The sequence below is a fragment of the Camellia sinensis genome, chromosome 7 (genome assembly GCF_055761805.1).
Source record: "Camellia sinensis isolate YWXY chromosome 7, ASM5576180v1, whole genome shotgun sequence".
Taxonomy (NCBI): Eukaryota; Viridiplantae; Streptophyta; class Magnoliopsida; order Ericales; family Theaceae; genus Camellia; species Camellia sinensis.
Window position 1 is genome coordinate 117224778 of NC_138967.1, and position 19636 is coordinate 117244413.

General features: G+C 40.5%; 1 protein-coding gene across 1 annotated transcript; it reads right to left on the bottom strand.

Annotated features, from left to right (window-relative positions):
• Window positions 1-17268: 17268 nt before the first annotated feature.
• LOC145796056 (uncharacterized) lies at window positions 17269-17673 on the bottom strand. The gene has a single exon (XM_082881042.1). The coding sequence runs from the start codon at window positions 17671-17673 to the stop codon at window positions 17269-17271; it is 405 nt and encodes a 134-aa protein (XP_082737168.1).
• Between the last annotated feature and the right edge of the window lie 1963 nt (window positions 17674-19636).

A 19636-nucleotide genomic window follows, 5' to 3' on the forward strand; every position in this document is an offset into this window, starting at 1 on the left:
GCCATGACCGGTGGTGTGTAGGGATGCCTCACAAGGCATTCCCTGCCCCTCCAAGGCAAAACACAAGTGTTTGGTGCAAAACCAGACACTAAACAGTCGAGTTCGGAGATCCTGAGGCAAGGCGCGTAGCCGAGACCTCCGAGAACTCCAAACGAACACAAACAAGGATGATCACCGGGTGTTCAAACAGTGACGTCCAAGTCTTGAAGACGGTCAAAATTTGGGTATCTACAGATATGAGCAGGGATATTTGTGAAGTAATAATTTAAATTGAAATATAAAATATGGAACAAGTTTAGTGACGAATTTGTTTCGTCATTTGTACTTGTTATTATGCCAAAGTGATTATTCGTCACTAATAAATATTTTTTGTGACAAAATTTATTGCAAATTATATATGAGAGTTTTCATTGATTTTGTTGTTTGGTGACTAAAAATTTTGTCACGTATATAAATTATTGCTACGAAATATATTTCGTCACCTATTTGACTTTTGGAGACAAAAAATTTCATCACCTTTACATCTTACTGTAACGAAATTATTTCCTCATCAATGATCAATATATGTGACAAATTTATTCATCAACTAAAATTATAACTATGGTACTGAATAATTATTTGGTGACGAAAATGAAAAATTTTGGCGACAAAATCTTATTTTATTGGTGACAAAAAATTTCGTCACTGAAGTAATTTCATTGGTGATGAAATTATTTTTCGTCATGGTGGTTTTTAGTGACAAACATTCAATGACGAAACTGGTGACGAAAGTATTTCCTCACAAATATCTATAGTGACGAAATTAGCTCTTTGAAGACAAAAAAAATTCGTCATTCAAGACCCAACTTGTTGTAGTGAATTCCTCGGGATTTGCAAGCTTTGATCGATTGATAGGAAGAGAGGCGTGTCATGCCCTCGATCAATGAGATTGTTTCAGTTAATGTGGGTACTGAGAAGGATCTTCACTTGGCCGAGATTGGTTTGGCATTGTCTTCAAAAGAGCACAAGCAATTAGTCGCTTTATTAAAAGATTTCAAAAAATATTTTTGTGTAGTCCTATGAAGACATACCTGGAATTAATCCTAAGATTATACAACATAGGATCCCTCTCGACCTGAGGCCTGACTCCCCTAGATTTAAAACCTTGATTCAGAGTGTTCAAATAATCAACCAGATTATGAGATTTACATAGCCGAATTGGAAGCTCCCCTAGAACTAGGGACAATAAGAATGTGAGAACAGATTAAAACTGGATCGTTTCTCAAGCCAGTGGGGGCTGGAAGAAAATCAAATCTCAGATTTTGAGGAAAGAAGGTTTATTGCTAAAGGATAATCAAACTCTTATCCATGATCCTAGGGGCAAATTCAAACCCAATTGTCGCAGTCCCTACCTCATCACGTCTATTTGGTTAAGAGTAGCAGTCATTCTAATGGATTTGGATGGTTTGGAGTTCTCGCAACCAATCAACATGGACAAATTAAAGAAGTACTACCCTTGAGAGGTTCGTTGGGCCGAAAACCAAGAAAGGCAACCCAGGCAAAAGTTAGATCATAAAATAAAAATTTTAAAAAAACATAAAAAAATGGAAATAGGAAAAAATAAAGGAAAATGAAAACATGAACGTCTTTGACAAAAGTTAGAGCACAAAAGAAGAGTGTTAATACCCGATTGAGCCTTATCTCGAAACTAAGTAAGGCTTAATTCTTATCTTTGGGATACGTAGGAGCTTCATTTTGAAGTTTGGGCCCAACCATTTTCAACTCACTCTTTGATTGGTATATCTTTACTTGACTGGCTGCCCTCTCCATGTTTTATTGGCTCATCTTCGTTAGATTCAGTTGTCCTATTCCTTTTTCTTAACAGGTTCAATCGCAAGACCGATTTAGTGGTCATATAGTATATCCTGCTCGGGTTGTCTGATTTTGAGCTTGTGAATCTTAAGGATTGATTTCATGTTTGTCAAGTAATAACCATTTTCAAAAATAACATTTGATAATTTTTAATGAAGTCGATTGATTTTCTCAAAAAATTATTATATTTTTTGCAAAACCCAGACCATTCTTTAGACCAAAAAAAAAAAATCCAGTGCTCATAGCTTGATTTACATGAATTCAAAATAGAGAGTCGAACGAGTATGCTGTAGGAACCCCATTTTTGACCGCCGTTAAGACTTGAGCGCCACTGATTGATTACTTAAGGATGAGAGTTGTGCTATGGAAATGTTCGATTTCTTCAACAAGAAGAGCTCTAAATCCCTACCTTACACCCCATTTTGGACCAAAACAATTTTGACCAAAATCATTTTAGACCTTAAAGCACTCTCTTTCAAAATATTTTTGAAAATTTTTCTACGATGTTCCGAAGCTCGCATTTCGTTTAAAATTGTGCTTTTCAGTAAATCAAGTAAGGACAAAGTGGAAATAAATGGAAGAGAGGTGAACTCTTTGAAAAATTCTTTAAAACATCTTATTTAGAGGCTTGGAGTTGAAGAAAATTGGAGGAGAGGGAAGAAATCTAGTTGGGGAAGAAGTTGGGCATAAACCGTTAAGAGAGAACTGGGCAAGCTTTACTAAATCAGGTCTATCCTTCTGTACATTTGGACTTAAGTTGTTAGGCTACCACCATTGGAAAGGGGACTTCCGGGGTTTCATTTTACGGTCAAAAATCTCTTAAAGCCGATTCCGGATGAGGGAGATATGACTGGTTGAAGTTAGGCATCCATCTGATTAAGCCAAAACTGAGTGACCTTCACTAAAATAGAAATATCTCTTAGCACACTTAGAATTTTGATGTACGGCCACTTCCATTGTAAAGTAGACTTCTAGGGCTTCAATTTAGGCTCAATAATGACCTACAAAGGAGTCTCGATGAAGGAGTTATACCCGTTTGAAGTTGGGCCTGGAAACAAATTTTTGGTGGCTGACCGGCCACCATTGAAACTTGTCGGCAAATGGTGAAAAAACAAGATATTTTTGTGCCAGCTGTCCCCCAAAAGCTCCAGCTGTCCAAGGCTTGATATTTTTGACCTAAGGGGCTGTTTTTCTTTATATAGAAGGCCTCTCTTCTTGTTTTGAAGGTTGGAAAAATTTTAGGAGCCTCTATCTTTACAATTCTCTGTCTCTAGATTTCTCTCTCTCTTGAACTTTTGTGCATGCAAGTAGAGATATACTTCTAGTTTGCTTATCATCCCGTAACCAAAGTTGCTTATCTTTGGGCTGAGGTTACTTGGAGTCTTGTTTGAGCTCTAGAAGGTGGTTTGAGCTTGGATTATTGGCTATTTTGTGTTTGGCTTCAAAGGTATAATACTTACCTTATTTACACTTGTTTTGTATCTTTGTTTTGCCATCTATTTCAACTATTTTTGGGCTGATTTTGAACTGTCAAAAACTCTATTTTTGCGACTTAAAAGTGGTGGTTTGAGGTTATTTTGAGTTAGGGGGTGGTCCACCCTTCTTGCTTCTTTGCTTGCTAAGCTCTTGTGTTATTATTCATCACTTTTAAACCAACTTTTTTGGGCCTTTTAACCACTCAATTTCTGAGATTTTTTAGTTGCAAAAGTCAACTTTCGAAGTCCAAAGTTGGAGGGCTTAGCCTCCCCTCCTTGTGTCTTGTTTGCATGCCTAGATTGCTTCACATGTTAGCATGTTTTTCTAGCTTAATTTAGCTTAAGTCCAGCATGTTTTTGCATATGAAATAACCTGTTTTGGCTATATTTTGGACTAATTAGTTTAGTTGAGGCTTGTTTTGCATAGTTATAGTGTTAATTCCTTCACTAGCTTAGTGTTTTAAAGCTTTAACTATCATTGTTTTGAGTTAATAGCATCTTTTTGTGTTGTTTTGCACTTCATTTTAGCACTTAAAATCTCTGCAATCTCCCTCCATTCTTCACTCTTTTCTTTGCTTTGAAAGTGGTTTCAACCCACTTGTTTGCCTAAGTGTGAAATGGAGGTGCTATACCTAATGGTTTAATCCCTTAGGGGGTTCATTACCAATAGTGTAATGCCTCTTTCATGCCCAAAGCACCCTGTGGTTTGAGCCATCTTTCCATTAGAGGTAACTCACTAATGGACTTAATGCATTAAAGAATGGCTTTGGTAATTAAAATGAGTAAACAAAATTGGACAAGTAAAAGAGGCAAGATAAGCATTCTTTGTGTTGCATTGCATGTGTTCAAATCGGACATTAGTTTGAACACAAGGGAAATGAGACGTTTCATACTTAGAAGTGATGAAATGTGCCATTTTCTTTGATCTCCATTGCCCTTGATCACGCATGATAGGGTGATGGTCCTTTGGTTTCATTTTACATTCATTGAACTTGCACAATTGGTTTTACAAACCATCATGCAATTAAATTGCTTGATTGATGGTTTGTAAACCAAACTTTTGTCCCTCCTTTGATCTCCCCATGAAAAGGAGAGGCAAAGTGTGAGAATACACTGTTTTGCTCTGTCTGCTCTCTGTTGTAGCAAAAAGAGGAGTTCATGTCATTAGTGGCCCATCAGCCACCACCAGCAGCCGACCGGCCACCATTGGTAGTTGACAAGCCCCCTGTCGGCCACCAATGAAATTTGCACAATGAGTTCCTAAGGTGGAGCAGAGGTATTCTGGAAGTTGGAAGAATTTGTGTTCAAATGTGCAAACAGAGGCTCGCAGCAGCAAAACAGTGGCTTTTCGGGTGGAGGAACCGAGCATGCATGCATCCCTTGTTTTCCAAGGCCGTTTAGTTGACTTGTCTAGTTAGTTAGTTGTTTAATTCGTGTTGTAATTAATTAGATTAATTGCTTTTGTAATTAGTTAGTTAAGTGTTTAGCTAATTAATTTGATTTGTAATATTTAGTTAGCTTAGAATAGTTAGTTAATTCATATTGTGTTGTAATAATTAGCGTAGCTAGTTGTAGCTTTTATTCATTCCGACCCTCCTTTGAGAGGGCGTAATGTTGTAATAAGTGTGCGTGCGTGTGTGTATGTCTTCCAACCCCACGTCTTTCTCCCTTTCAGTTAATCGCTTTCGATGGTTAGATTACGGACATGTTTCAAATTAGCATATCGCATGCTTGAATCCATTCATTTGTCTTGCATGTGCCGATGCTTGGCACATCATTCAAACTACATTGCAATTTTAATATCTTCTTTGAATACGTGTTTAATCGCATGTTGTTCAAATTGTTTCATATGTCATATTAGTAGCCGAGCCTATTAATTGCATTATTACAAGTGTTGCATTAGGCATATCTTAACATAATTAGGATCATGCATCTTTCTAACTAGTTTTTGTTTTTGGCTTGGAGTACTAGATAAGTTTTTATGCTTTAGCATACTTGCATAAGTGTGAATGTTGCCATGATTAGCATGCTTGCCATGAGGCTATGCGCTTACTTGCTAAACTACATAAATGCCTGTGGATGAAGACTTCTTGGTTGAATTGGAACGATTCAACGAATGTGCATTTTAAAGTCCACTTTGTTGAGTGGCAAATCATGTTTTAAGCCTACTATGTTTGGTGGCGAATCCGCATCTTTAAGCCCACTTGAGGTAGCAAATTCAAACCATTTTAGCAAACAAACATGAGTTGAATTATTCCAAGTCTTTCAAACTAGTCTATACTTGCTTACGCGCATCACATAATAAAGCTAGTTTAATAACTGGAATAAGAGCACATAATGTTTATAAAATATCATTCATGATTAGTAGAGGCCGATCTTTGATCAGGTGAGCGGGGGTGCTCAATTCATGACCTTCCCCCTTCCTACCCAAGTTCCCAAGCCGAGGCAACTTTGGTGATGACGGACACGTGGCCTTTGGCACGAGTCAGGTTTCCTAAATTTCCCCAAAAACAAAATATTTAGGTGGCAACTCTGTATCTGGCAAATCAGTCCAATTTTGGCATTGTTTGATTTAAAATCGATTTTCCAAAAAGGTTTGCCGGATTTTGACTCTTTGGTGATTATCAGTTTCACATTGCACTTGTGAGACTAGATTCAGAACTGCAGGATTTTGAACTATGGGGCCTTCTTTTCAAACTCTTTCCGAAAGACAGGGTGCAGAAAAAGATGAGTCCACATATGCTAATTAGACTCTCATGTTGATCAAAATCTTTTTAGTAGAAAACCAAAAGCAAAAAGTCAAAGCGATGAATTAAGGGCACATTCAAGTCAAGTTTTCTATCTTTCCCTACACTTTTGAGCCCTTGTCACCAATTACATTAACTTGCACTTTTTTTTTTTAAGTCGAGCGTTTGCCAAAAAATGTATAGTAGTAGTCTTCGGTGATGTCCTTCAGTCAGGTGGATCAAATCTCGATCAAACTTGTACAAAAGAGAGTTGAAGCTATAACTGCCCATTCCCAAGCAAAAATATAGAAAATAAAAATAAAAATTGCATAAATACAAAAAAAAAATACAAAGAAAAATAAAACAGAAAATGCAAGCATTGTTCTTGGTTTTCGGCAGCTCATGTTTTCGACGGCAAAAGGGTACAGGCTGCCGCCTTAGTTTAACCATTCACTTCTATTGATGATTGCCTCACCACATCTTCACTCTCAGGAAGCCTTTGAAGACTTTGCCTCGACATTGGCAGAGCTTCCAAAACAAAAATACAGAAAAAAAGAAAAAGAAAAAGAAAACAGAAAATGCAAGCATTGTTCTCGGTTTCCAACAACTCATGTTTCTGACGACAAAAGGGTACAAGCTGATGCCTTAGTTTAACCATCCACTTCTATTGATGATTGCCTCACCACATCTTCACTCTCAGGAAGCCTTTGAAGACTTTGCCTCGGCATTGGCAGAGCTTCCAAAACAAAAATACAGAAAAAAAAGAAAAAGAAAAAGAAAACAGAAAATGCAAGCATTGTTCTCGGTTTCCAGCAACTCATGTTTCTGACGACAAAAGGGTACAAGCTGATGCCTTAGTTTCACCATCCACTTCCATTGATGATTGGCTCGCTACATCTTCACTCTCGAGAGAGTGAAGCGCGGTGAGAAATTATTACAACACTTTGAATAAATAATTACAAAGCGAATGAAAGAGGGTGGAGGAAAATAATACAACAAAATAAATAAAAAAAAAACCTCACAAAATACTCAAATGAAAATAAAATAGAAGCTTCATGCACCTTTGAGAGGAAATTGGTATGCTCAGCATCAGAAGACTACTTCATTTTGTCCAAAAGAAGCTAACTGGCCGACTAATGGCCTAGCAAAACTTGTCTTGTTGCAACACCGCGAAAGGAACAAACAAGGAATATATAAGTGGCTTAACTTATCACTTCTGGTTAGATTACAACAAAACAATATGAAATTATAGCAAGAAAACAATATAAGATAGAAAATGCAAGAAAATGAAAGAAATTGAAAATTCACCTCCCAAAGAAAGAATTAACTTCTTGATTTCCAAATTTCCTTTTGATCACCCTCTAGGTTGTGAATTATGTTCTCAATCCTCAATTCAAAAGCTTTTAATTTGAGCTAGATTGGTGATTTCGGACAAGTGTAGAAAATAAGTGCTCAGTTTTTCGACTTGGTAAAGACTGCCCACTCTTTGTTCAAAGCTCTATAATTTAACTATAATAACATGACTTGGATGACTTTTGTAATACAAGATGAGATATGGTGTATAGCTTCAGAAAATGGAAGTTCACAACTAACACTTAATTTTTGCTAACTCTTGAATTCAAAGCTTAAACTCTCTTCTTCTCTATCTTTAGCCTTCTTTACTCAATATATCCTCCTCCTCCTCTCAACAATCTGATGTATGCAATAGGCAATGCAAGTGGAGAAATGGTGGAAGACAAGAATGGAGCATCAATGAAGATAATAGAACAAATAGAGCATTAATGGAGTTAATGGAAGACAAAAATGGATTATTTCCTTCAATGGATTAACCACTAGGCAATGGAGATGAGCATACATGCATTCAATACATAATACGTTAGAAAAATGGGTTGTGAAATGCCCTACCTAAACCAACACAAAAATTGGACTGCATTGTCTCTGCGGCGGTCGATCGCCCGGACGACCTAGTGATCGACCGGCTAGAGAAGAAATTGGGCATCTTGCTTTAGTTCAATCCATCTTTGCTCCTGTGCCTAATGGGACCTAAACACTAAGCCAAAATAGGCTAAGGGTGGAGAGTAATGCTCAAATCCTATCTTTTTTACTAAGGATTTTGTGAAAAACACATTTTGATTTTCATCATCAAGTAATCAAAAGAAAGAGCCTAAGTCTTAAGGTAGGTCAAAATGGGGTGTCTACAAGACCCATGTTTGTTTTTGCTAGGTAGTCGTAGCACTATAGCTTCAGAACAGCCTGATATCCCCCAAGTTCTGTGGACTCGCACTGGTAGACTCTGTAAAACTGTAGGTTTGGTTCAAGGACAACAGTGTTAGTTTCTTTATCACTGGTTACACGAAGAATAAGAGCTAAAACCTCATCAATAATGTAGATTCCTCATTTTTCACAAACTAGATCACACTCACTCAATTCACCAGAACCAATGATGGCTCATGTTCCAGAGAATATAGTAGACATGTTTTTGTCCATGCAATGAAGCATGGATGCCATTACCAATACGGTGATGCTCTCGCTGAACTATAACGCCCATCTGAGGCCTCTACTACTCATCCACCTCCAGTCAACCATCTAGTTCCAAATCCACCCCACCAATTGAACACCTTCAAGGTCCAAACCTACCAGAAGATCTCAAGGTTTTGGTACGACCAGTTAGAAGGGTTCCACACAACCATTTGAAAGACTTTTTTCCCATGATCCCAACAATGACCCAGCTATGATAAAGCTAGCCAAGCTGGAGAAATTAATCAACAAATCACAGGATATCAACTCTATCCTGGACATCAAGGGTGAATATATTGAAATTTTTGTGAGATTGCATGAGAGGTTCCAGATACCACATGTAGATCAGTTTGATGGATTCGGGGACCCTATGGTACATATTCATCTCTTCACGAATGTTCTAAAACCAATGGGCTTGACTCAAGCCCAGAAGTTGTCTTTGTTCGAGAGGACTCTATCAGGTGTAACTGTCATCTGGTACGCTAAGCTAAAAGACTCAGTATAACAAAATTGAGAAGAATTTGCTGAGACTTTTAGCACCCAATATGCATACAATAGTCAGATCAAAGTGACCACTCAGGAGTTGGAAGCGACCTATCAGGAATGAAACGAAAGTTTTACAGCCTTTATTACCAAATGGAGGGCCAAGGCGGCAATGATGACTAATAGACCACTTGAGAAAGACCGAATTCATATGGTGGTACGAAATTTGCATCATAAGATGTTGCAAAAGATGATAGCCCTTTCATTGTTCGCCTTGAAAGAACTACATGAAATGCGGGTCCAAATAAAGGATGTAATCAAGCAAGGAATCATTGTCGATGACAAAGAACCTGCAAGGAAAACTTTTGGTCATAGTTCCAATGCTACTACTAGTAGTAACACAACGGTGAAGCCGTCTGAAGTCAACTCAGTTGCTGCCACCACCAAAATGGTTCATCCTTTTGTTAATGCCAATCCGTAAGCAAACTCAGCACAAACCTCTACCAGAGCCTTCAACCCTCTCTATATGTCCCTCACCAGAACTATGAAGGTCTTGGTAGAAAGAGGGTATCTCAAACCTCTTGACCCTTCACCTCTTCCAGGTCCTCTCCCAGCCAAACATGACCCTGCCAAATATTGTACCTTCCACCAACAACTTGGACATGCTTTCAATATGCATCGTTTTGCAAGTACACATTTTAGCATCCCCCTTTGTGAAGATATATATGCAATATATATATATATATATATACCAAGTTTATATACATAATGATATGATTATATTGAAACTTATCATTTTATAATCAAATGTTCACTATAAATGACATTTGATTTAATGATGTGGTTGCATTGGAACTTATCATTTTAGAACAAAGTGTTTATTTAAATGATGTTTAATTATAAAATTAAATAAAATCTTTGTGATAAATTTTACATAAATTTTTTGTTTAATTAGCATTTTCCAAATTACATGAGCAGTAATATACAAATAGAAAGAGTATACAAAATGATGCAACTACATTCTGACTTATCATTGTAGAACAAAATGTTTATTTCAATGACATTTTATTATAAAAATGTCATATTACATCATTTATATAAAAATTATTTTTGATTAGCATTACAAATGATATATATATACAAATTGTTTATTCAAATTGTTTTTTGCAAAGATTTCGTGACATTGGAATTTTAAAAAATACAAGTCACTTTGATAAGTGTGGTGAAATGGGTTTGGAAATACTCTCTGGTCTAAGCAGACATTCTTCACCCTCTCTTCTCTACGAACTAGATAGTCTTCCCCTTGATCTTACTTTTTTCACAAGTTATCTGCATTTCCTTTAATTGAAGCTTCCCCTTTTATAATGTTCTCCAAGGGCCCAATGGAACACCCTGACCCCATCCCTGGGCCCCCATTCATCCCATAGGATATATGGCTCTGGCGGCCTTTCAATTTGGTTTTAGTTGGCTACGGCCTTTCCCAGACGGGCTTGGCACAGACGGACTTGTATTCTGCCCTTTTCATTGGCTATGAGCCACCGGACCGGAGGACCGATTTTTGGGCTGATTTGTACACGACCCTCTCCCCGAATGGGCCAGTTTTTAGGCTTCCTAAATAATCTTATTTATTTGGCTACCATAATTGCCTCTCGAACATCCGATTAAGATCATTTTAGTCGGCGTGTTCGGTCGATTACATATACTACTCAACTGACAGATCAAAATATGTCTCAAAATTGGAAATACGGTGCATGCATGCCTTTTAGTACTGAAATGTCAGAACAGACATGATATGAAATAATCATTGATTCCTGACCCTTCGTATTCGACACTCATTTAATGCGATTTGAAAATTGTCCCTCCGTGTGTTTCGAATTAAAAGGTTCTTGGCTCTTTGGCATTCTTCATACCGATCGGCCTCCTTTAAGACTCCTGCGATTTCGACTTTACTTCCTATCATTTTTACACTCTGACCTGTAAGTCCCCTCTCTCTTCCTATTTTGCCTACATTCCAGTCCCTTTTGTGTGTTTTTTTATTAGTATACATCTTCTATTCCATCTTGAATGGCAACTCATTTGAAAGCTCTCCTCTTTGAGGAGCAAGTTGCTACTGTCCATTGTCATTTTTCAATCCTAGACAATGTCCATCCGTCCCTTGTTGCAGACGGTGTGGTTGACATGGAGAGGTCTAACGCAAACACCATCGTCTTTCCGCTTATGTCAATTGCTGAAGGTGGAGTCCGTTTCCCCCTCCACCTTTTTCTTAGGACTGTTCTGCATTATTAGGGTCTAATTCCATCTGAGCCCAATGTGAACTTTTACCATATAATCAAGGGCATAGTAGAACTGAACGGCCTACTTAGCATTAACTTGGGAGTCCCAGCTATTCAGCACTGCTATGTCATTGCAAAATCAACTGGTCGATAGGGCCATTATTTTTTTAGGGCCAAGGACATAGATCACCATTTGGTGACTATGCTTGCTAGCTTTGGCAAAAGAGTTGATGATGTTATGGTCGTCGTTTGAGGCAATTGGGAATTCGGCGAGGGAGAAGATCGTCTAGACCCTGTGTCAAGATGGAAAGGCGAGCCAGGTGACCAAATATAATTGTTTCCTAATTAAATGGGTTGTTCGGTGCTTAAATTCTATATGCTGACCAGTTTTTTTTTTTTATATAGGCAATGATTTAAAAATGGCTTCACGTCAATGGACGAAGCTGTTCTTAACCAAGTGAAGACAGTCCTTAATTACAAAAGGCATGCAAATCTTCAAGGACAGGGGTGCACCGCTCACGTTCTGTTGAAGTACGACCTAACCTATTCCACATTCTTGGCTACAGACCATATCCCAGTGCCAAAGGGAGAATAGCAGCTTACTACACATATTTCCCAACTTCAAGAGCTTAAAAGGATATTACTCTTAAGGGTTTAGACATCGAAGACGCTGGATTGGAGGGCCTTTTAGAAGAACAAGAACTAAACAGGGAAATCGAATTAGCCTTCGAGCAAATCAACCCTGATCAGCATAACAACCATCTCTCCATCTTCACTGAGTTAGGAGATTTACCTGGGCTGACTCTGAGGAGATGGGTGGAGAATTTCCCACCCAGTTTGCTAGGAGGAGGACTATTGAAAAGATAGGGGAAAGGAGAAAGCTGGTGGTATCGGCGGGGGAGGAAGAAGCTCCCCCTCCAATGACTGTTCCAAAAGAAAAAGCTCATGAACTTATTATGGCTGATTCGGTTCTTGATCAGTAACAAACTGAAGACTCAGGCTCCGAACAAAGAGGCCAGAAATGACTCGTCGAAACTATTGCTGAGTCATCAGAGGAACCGGTTGATAAACAGCAAAGGGTGGAGGCGACCTCATCTGATTCGTCCGCGCCATTCATCATCCAACTAAGGAGAAAAGTACTCCAATTCTCACCAGTGGGTCAGTCATCAAAGATCCCGCTGTGGCCTTAACCGTGGCTTCGGCACTTTCTTTTCCGGCAAACAAAGTTGCATTTGATGCTAAGCTGGATGTGGCCTTAATTGCTTTGGGAGCTCAATTGGCTATATTGGCAGGTAGCACGTACTTATAAACCATCTTTACTTTCCATGCCGACTAATGTGCCTTTGCTTCATTATGTTTGTTAGGCGGCAGAAATGATAGACAAGATTGGTCATCGTCATTACGACGTCATGGAGAAACTCAGCGTGATAGAAGGCCGACTTGAAGAGAAAAGAAGCAAGGCCACAGCTGCCATGGCCGACTTGGCGGCAGCGATGACGAAGGCTAGGGCCGATGCCAAGAAAGAAGAAGAAGTGCGAGTGAGGGCCACTACCAAAGAGGAGAAAGCTAAGCACGCCGATATGCTTTGGTGGGCCGCCGAAGAAAGGGCAAACTTCACAGACAACTCCTTGAAGTTGGCCAAAGAGGAGATCGCCAAATTGAGGGCTAACCTCGAGGAGGCAAAGAAGGCGCAGGAGCTCGTTAAGGCAGATGCAGCGAAAGCGTTTGATGTCAGAGAGCTTGCGGCCAAAGTGCTATATGCAGATGAGGCTTTAACATTTGAAAATCGATGCTTCAAGCATGGCTGGCTCACGGCGTTGGCAGCTGCCAAGGTGACTCTTGATCAACCAATTCCATATGAGCAATTGGAAGTTGAACCCTTAGAGTCGGACCCTGAGGAGTTGTGAGGAAATTAAAAATTGTTTTTGTTTGTCGTTTTGATGTTTGTTGCTTAGCTTAGACTTTTAGTCGTTTTGTATTAGGGCCATTTTCATTGATAAAGTGACGAATGTTGGTGTGCAGTTTTATTAATGAAAATGCCTATTTTGTTAATGATTTAATGAAAATGTCTGTTCGTGGATAATGTTTATGGATAATAAACACAAAGCAAAAATAACTTCACAAAGAAAAAAATAACTTCAGTGGTCAAGTGGGGCAGTGATGTAATTTGGCCACATATGGATAAGCTGGACAGATTCACATATCTGCCCTTGCCCCAATTGAACATGTAGGTCCACTGTCGAATAAATAAGTATAAAGCAAAAATAACTTCATTAGTCAAGTAGGGCAGTGATGCAATTTAGCCACATATGGATAAGCCGAATAGATTCACATATCTTCCCTTGCCTCACTTGAACAAGTAGGTCCACCGCTAAATAAATACGACAGCAGCGGTGGCCGCGGGCACATCGTAATCGTTGCACTTACAATTAATGAAGGGGGCCGCCAGACACGGATAAGGCTTGGGGTGTCATGAAACAGACATTGCTCAGCCCATAAAAGGGTATCCAACAATAAGGGAGTGAGTAGCGCACATAATGGGATAGGTGAGAGCATTGCACATCGAATAGAGTGTGATCGTATGTCTAGCAGGTTATTCTTCAATGGTAAAGGAGAAGGAAAGAGTTAGCAAAACTGGATGCAGAAATGAACCGTGGGGCTAGTGGCGAAGCCATCCGGGCGGGCAATGTGGCATCGGAGAAGTAAAAGAGACCTCGTTCACCCTGACATCGAAGTAGGTCCCCAAGAAGGAGTGAGGTAGAGAAATCTCCCAAAAGCGAGGCGCAGAAAGAGGGGGCACAAGGGCAGTGAGTGCATAGGCTTCTGCGCGAAATGAGCGGACTAGACCACCACGTCTTCTAAGTTTTTCAATCTTCATTGGGAACAAACCCATGACTAAAGTGGACTCAATTATTCATGATCCGAACGTTGCGGTGGATTTTACTTGGCAAATATTTCCACCTGAAGTGAAGCAATCAATGGTCGGGCGGGGCGACTATGAAGTCTTTAGAGATGGTGTCCATGGGGCTATCAGAGGACTTTATTGTTCATACAAGACCGAGATGTGCCTTCGCACCGCACATAAAGAGATTGCACAGAAAGATGGGCGGATTCGGGATTTGGAAGGCCATGTAGATAAGGCTGAGAATGAAGTGCGCAAAGCCAGGGCCACCAAGAAGCAGCCTACGGGAACAGCGAATATGGCTGCGATCGATAAAGTGAATTAGCGGCTAATAGATCATGCTATAGCTGATCGGGATACGACAGTCGTTTTTGCCAAAGAAGCAATACGAACCCGGGCTTACGAGGAGGGCTTTTTTGATGGACAAAAAATCAACATTGAGAAGACCAGGGAGAAGCTAGTAGTTAAAGTTTGCCGATGCCGGAACTGTGATTCCAAGCAAGGATGGATTAAGACTCTTCAGGCTGCGGGTATCGACTCGACATCTCCAATGTATCAAAACTAGAAGGTTCCATTTGAGGCCTATGATGCCAAGAAAATGAATGACGAAGAAGAGGTGGGCCAAGGAGAGGCTGAGGCCAACCCAGAGAAAATTTGAGCAACAAGGAATCTATTTGTACGAATGAATGGAATTGAAATAAATATCACCGTTTTTATAATAAACGTTGTCATTTGCAATTTATTTTAGTTGTCTGCTTATTGTGTTCTTTGTTTTCTATTGTAATAAATAATCAAATCTTTCGCGACAATTCCTGTACCACTCTTTGTAATTTACAATTGCAATATTGAAACTTTTGCAACCCTCATGTCCCTGTAAAACACAAATGGTGCTCCGAATTTGGCGTCTTTTAGCAATGGGCATTTGTGAGCAAGCACAAAGGGCTCTCCGAATACGGAGGCTTATTTAGCCGATCTTGTCAATCACGACGGGCTCTCCGAATTCAGAGGCTTTTAGTAATGGCCAATTGTGGGCAAGCACAAAGGGCGCTCTGAATTCGGAGGCTTGTTCGGCCGATCATGCTGAGCATGAGGGGCATTCTGCATTTGGAGGCATGTTCTGCCGATTGTGCCAAGCACGAAGGTGCTCCAAATTTAGAGTCTTTTAGTAATGGCCAATTGTGCGCAAGCATAAAGGGCGCTCCGAATTCAAAGACTTGTTCAGCCAATCGTGCCGAGCACAAGGGGCACTCCGAATTCGAATTCTTTTAGTAATAGGCAATTGTACGTAAGCACAAAGGGCACTCCGAATTCAGAGGCTTGTTCGGCCGATCGTACCGAGTAGGAGGGGTGCTCCGAATTCGGAAGCTTGTTCGGTTAATCATGCCGAGCACGAGGGGCGCTCTGAATTCAGAGTCTTTTAGTAATGGCCAATTGTGCTCAAGCACAAAGGGCGTTCCTAATTCGGAGTCTTGTTCGGCCGATCGTGCAGAGCACGAGGGGCGTTCTAAATTCAGAGGCTTTTAATAATGGCCAATTGTGCGCAAGCACAAAGGGCACTCCGAAATCGGAGGCTTGCTCGGCCGATTGTGCTAAGCACGAGAAATGTTTAGGATCCAGTCATATGAAAGCCATGAGGAATCATTGGTTAACTATATAAATGCATAGACGATTACATAGCAAAAAACACACGATTACATAGCAAAAAACACACGATTACATAACAAAAAACAAAGATAACCTTCATGTCATTCAGTGATTAAATTTGCGCAAGTGGGTTGCATTCCATGGTTGGGGAAGTCTTTTGCCAGTCATGCCTCTACCTCAGCAATCAAGTCAATCTGATAGGGGTCGTTCCAGTTGGTGCCCTATTTTTCGTCTACCAGATTTTTTGTGGCAGGAAGCACTTTCTTGAGAACCAACTCCCCAAGCGCGTAACGGCGCAACTGCATGCACTATTACATGACTTGGCGAGCTGCTACTAGTACCGTACCATGTGCACAAGAGTTCAATCTCAGCGTTCTTTAATCAAATTTAGGTCTAAGGCCAACATCATATCATTTCGTCCTGTGTCAAAAGCTTTCAACTTTAGAGTGGGTAGGCCGATTTCAAAAGGAATGATACCTTATGTCCCAAAGCAGAAGTCAAATGGTGTTTCACCGGTGGACTGCCTTGGAGTAGTGCGATATGCCCATAATACACTGGGCAGCTCTTCGACCCACTTGCCCTTGACCTTTTCTAACCGTTTCTTGATTCCATCTAGGACCACTTTATTATTGGCCTCAACTTGACCGTTGCCTTGCGAATAAGCCAGTGAAGAAAAGTATGGCCGAATACCTTATGTGTCGCACAATTCTCGATAGACGCCACAGTCAAATTGGGTGTTGTTATCAGATATAAGTGCTCGAGGTATGCTGAATCGAGTTATAATGTTCTTCCATACAAAGCATTTGACATCTATGACTCGGATGTGTGCCAGTGGTTTTGCCTCGACCCATTTTGTGAAGTTAGCTGTTGCAATAGTCAAGAACTATTTACTTCCCGTAGCCCTTGGTAGTGTTCCAACGATGTCCAAGCCCCACTGAGCAAAAGACCAAGGACTAGTAACAAAATTCAATTCTTTAGCGGGCAAATGAGTCAAGGGAGAAAATTTATGGCATTGTGCACACTTCTTTACGTAGTTTTCAGCATCAATTCACATGGTTGGCCAATAATATCCATGGGTTATGGCTCGATGGGCCAATGAACGCCCTCTAGAATGGGTGCTACAACTACCTTTGTGTATTTTGGCCAAGAAATCCTCCACTCTGTCTGCATGAACACATTCCAAATACAGCCCTAAGAGAGACTTCTTGTAGAGCTTTCCATGTGGATCCAATCGTATCGCAGGGCTTTATTCTGTAGCTTATGGGCTTCCTTCTTATCTGTTGGCAACTGTTCTGAGGATAAAAACGCGGCGATGAGATCCATCTAACTCGGCCCCAGGTCAATGACGTTGACACAAACAAAATTGGGGAAGGTAATACTCAGCTCTGGGATGAATTCTATCTCAATGGTTTGTTTAACTTCCAAATTGATGCAGAAGCCAAACAAGCAAGGGCATCCGTATAGGTATTTTGATCACGAGTAATCTGATTCAGCTTGCGGTGGTCGAACTTTATGAGCAAAGAATTTGTTGTCTTCATATAGGCTGCCATTCGATCGTCTTTAGCCGCATACTCCCCATTCAATTGGTTTTTCACCAACTTTGAGACACAGAAGACCTGTAATTGTTTGGCGTCGAGGCGAAGTGCATTACATAGGCTGATTAGCAAAGCTTCATATTTGGCCTCATTGTTTGACATATCAAAACCTATTTTGACTGTTTGCTCAATTATTGTGCTTTTGGGGGTCATGATCATTACTCCTACCCCATTGCCATGCTGGTTAGTTGATATATCACAATACATCTGCTAAATATGCCCGACATACATTCTCCACTCTTGTTGTGGTCAGAGGGCTAGTTGTTCTAGCTCGAAGTCGGCATGACATCCCATAAACTCTGCAACAGAATCGGTCAAAACCTGTCCTTTGACAGCCGTTCTGGGCAAAAATTGGATGTCATAGTGGCCGAGTTCTAATGCCCATTTTGAGACACACCCTGACGATTTCACACTATGAAATACTGTTCGAAAAGGGTAGCCTGTCGGTACCTTTATCGTCTAGTGTTAGAAATAGTGCACTAATTTCCTAACGGCCACCACAAGGGCCAGGATAAGCTTTTCCAATGGTAGGTATCGTGTCTCGGAGTCCACCATCACCTTGCTAACATAGAAGAAGGGCCTTTGTTCGCTGAGTACTTTATTCAGCAACACAGAGATAACCGACCAATCCGATACTGGAAGATACGAGATGAGTGGGTCACCCAGCGATGGAGTTGCTAAGAGTGGTACAAAACGGAGATAATCTTTTAATTCGTCTAGGGCGGTTTGGCATTCGGGGGTCCACTAAAATGCTTTTCCCTGCCGAAGCGTGTGAAAAAATGGTCTATAAGGATCCGAAGAATGGTTGATGAATCTGTTGAGAGTCGCAGCCATCCCCATCAATTTCTAAACTTCTTTGATTGATTGAGGTGATCCGAGTTCTATAATGGCCGTAATCTGCTTTGAATTGGCCTCTATTCCATGATGGTTCAAGATATAGCCAAGGAATGTTCCAGATCCGATAACGAATGCCCACTTCAAGGCGTTGAGTTTCATTTTGTATTTCTAGAGAATGTCAAAAGTTGTGGCCAAGTCGGCGAAGTGAGCATGCTTTTCTTTCGATTTTATTAACATGTCGTTGATATACACTTCCATGGTACAGTTGAGTTGTTCGTTAAACATAGCGGTGACTAGCCTCTAATATATTACCTTGGCATTCTTCAGGCCAAAGGGCATGACTCTGTAGCAATAAGATCCCCTCGGGGTGAGGAATGCCATTTTTTTCTAGTCCTCCAGATGCATGGCAATTTGGTGGTAACCCCTATATGCGTCCAAGAAGGTCGTGCATAGGTGATGCGCAGTTGCATCCACTAGTTGGTCGATTCTGGGAAGGGGGAAATAGTCTTGGGATAGGCCCTATTTAAGTCCATGAAGTCCACACAGACACGCCAAGATCCGCTTTTCTTCTTTACAACAACGGTATTGAACAACGACATGGGGGTAATTTACTTCGCGGATCGCTCCAGTCTCCAGAAGCTTGTCAACTTCGGTAACAACGACCAAGGTATGCTTGTTTGCCGATCAACGACTCTTCTAAATGATAGGTTTAGCTTTTGGGTCGACATTTAAATGGTGTTGTGCTACACTGGGGTCCACTCCTAGCATCTCGTAAGATGTCCAAGCGAGCACATCAATATTGCCGAGTAGAAATGAAACCAATTCTTGTCGCTCATCGATATCGAGACACGTGTCGATCATGAAGAATTTATCTGGTTCATCTGTGATTCCAATCTGATTGAGATCTTCAGTTTCCTTATCAGTGGGGGATTTTCCAATATCCTCGACGCTTTCTTGCTCTAGAATTTCGATCGAGTTTAGTTCCATGTCCCTTGGCTTCTTCACGGAAGCAGTAAGCTAGTATTCTTTCGCCGACTTCTGAGAGCCTTGAATATGCTCAATGCGGTGTTGCGTTGGGAAGTAGAACAGCTGGTGGTAAGTGCTTGGTATGGCTTGCATTGCGTGTAACTAGGTTCTCCCCATGATTACACTGTACGGCAATGGAAGCTTGATGACCAAAAACTCCATGTCAATTGTCCTGGTGCTTGCATGCACCGTAACTGTGACCTTGCCCAGAGGGTATTCGAGGTTGGCGTTGAAGTCGAACAAGGGATATTCGGCCGGCAATAGGTTTGAATCATTAAAGCCGAGCTTAAGAAATGTTTTGTAGTAT

Excerpts from the sequence above, each read along its gene's own strand:
- LOC145796056 (XM_082881042.1), bottom strand. The coding sequence starts at position 17,673 with ATGTATTGTGATATATCAACTAACCAGCATGGCAATGGGGTAGGAGTA.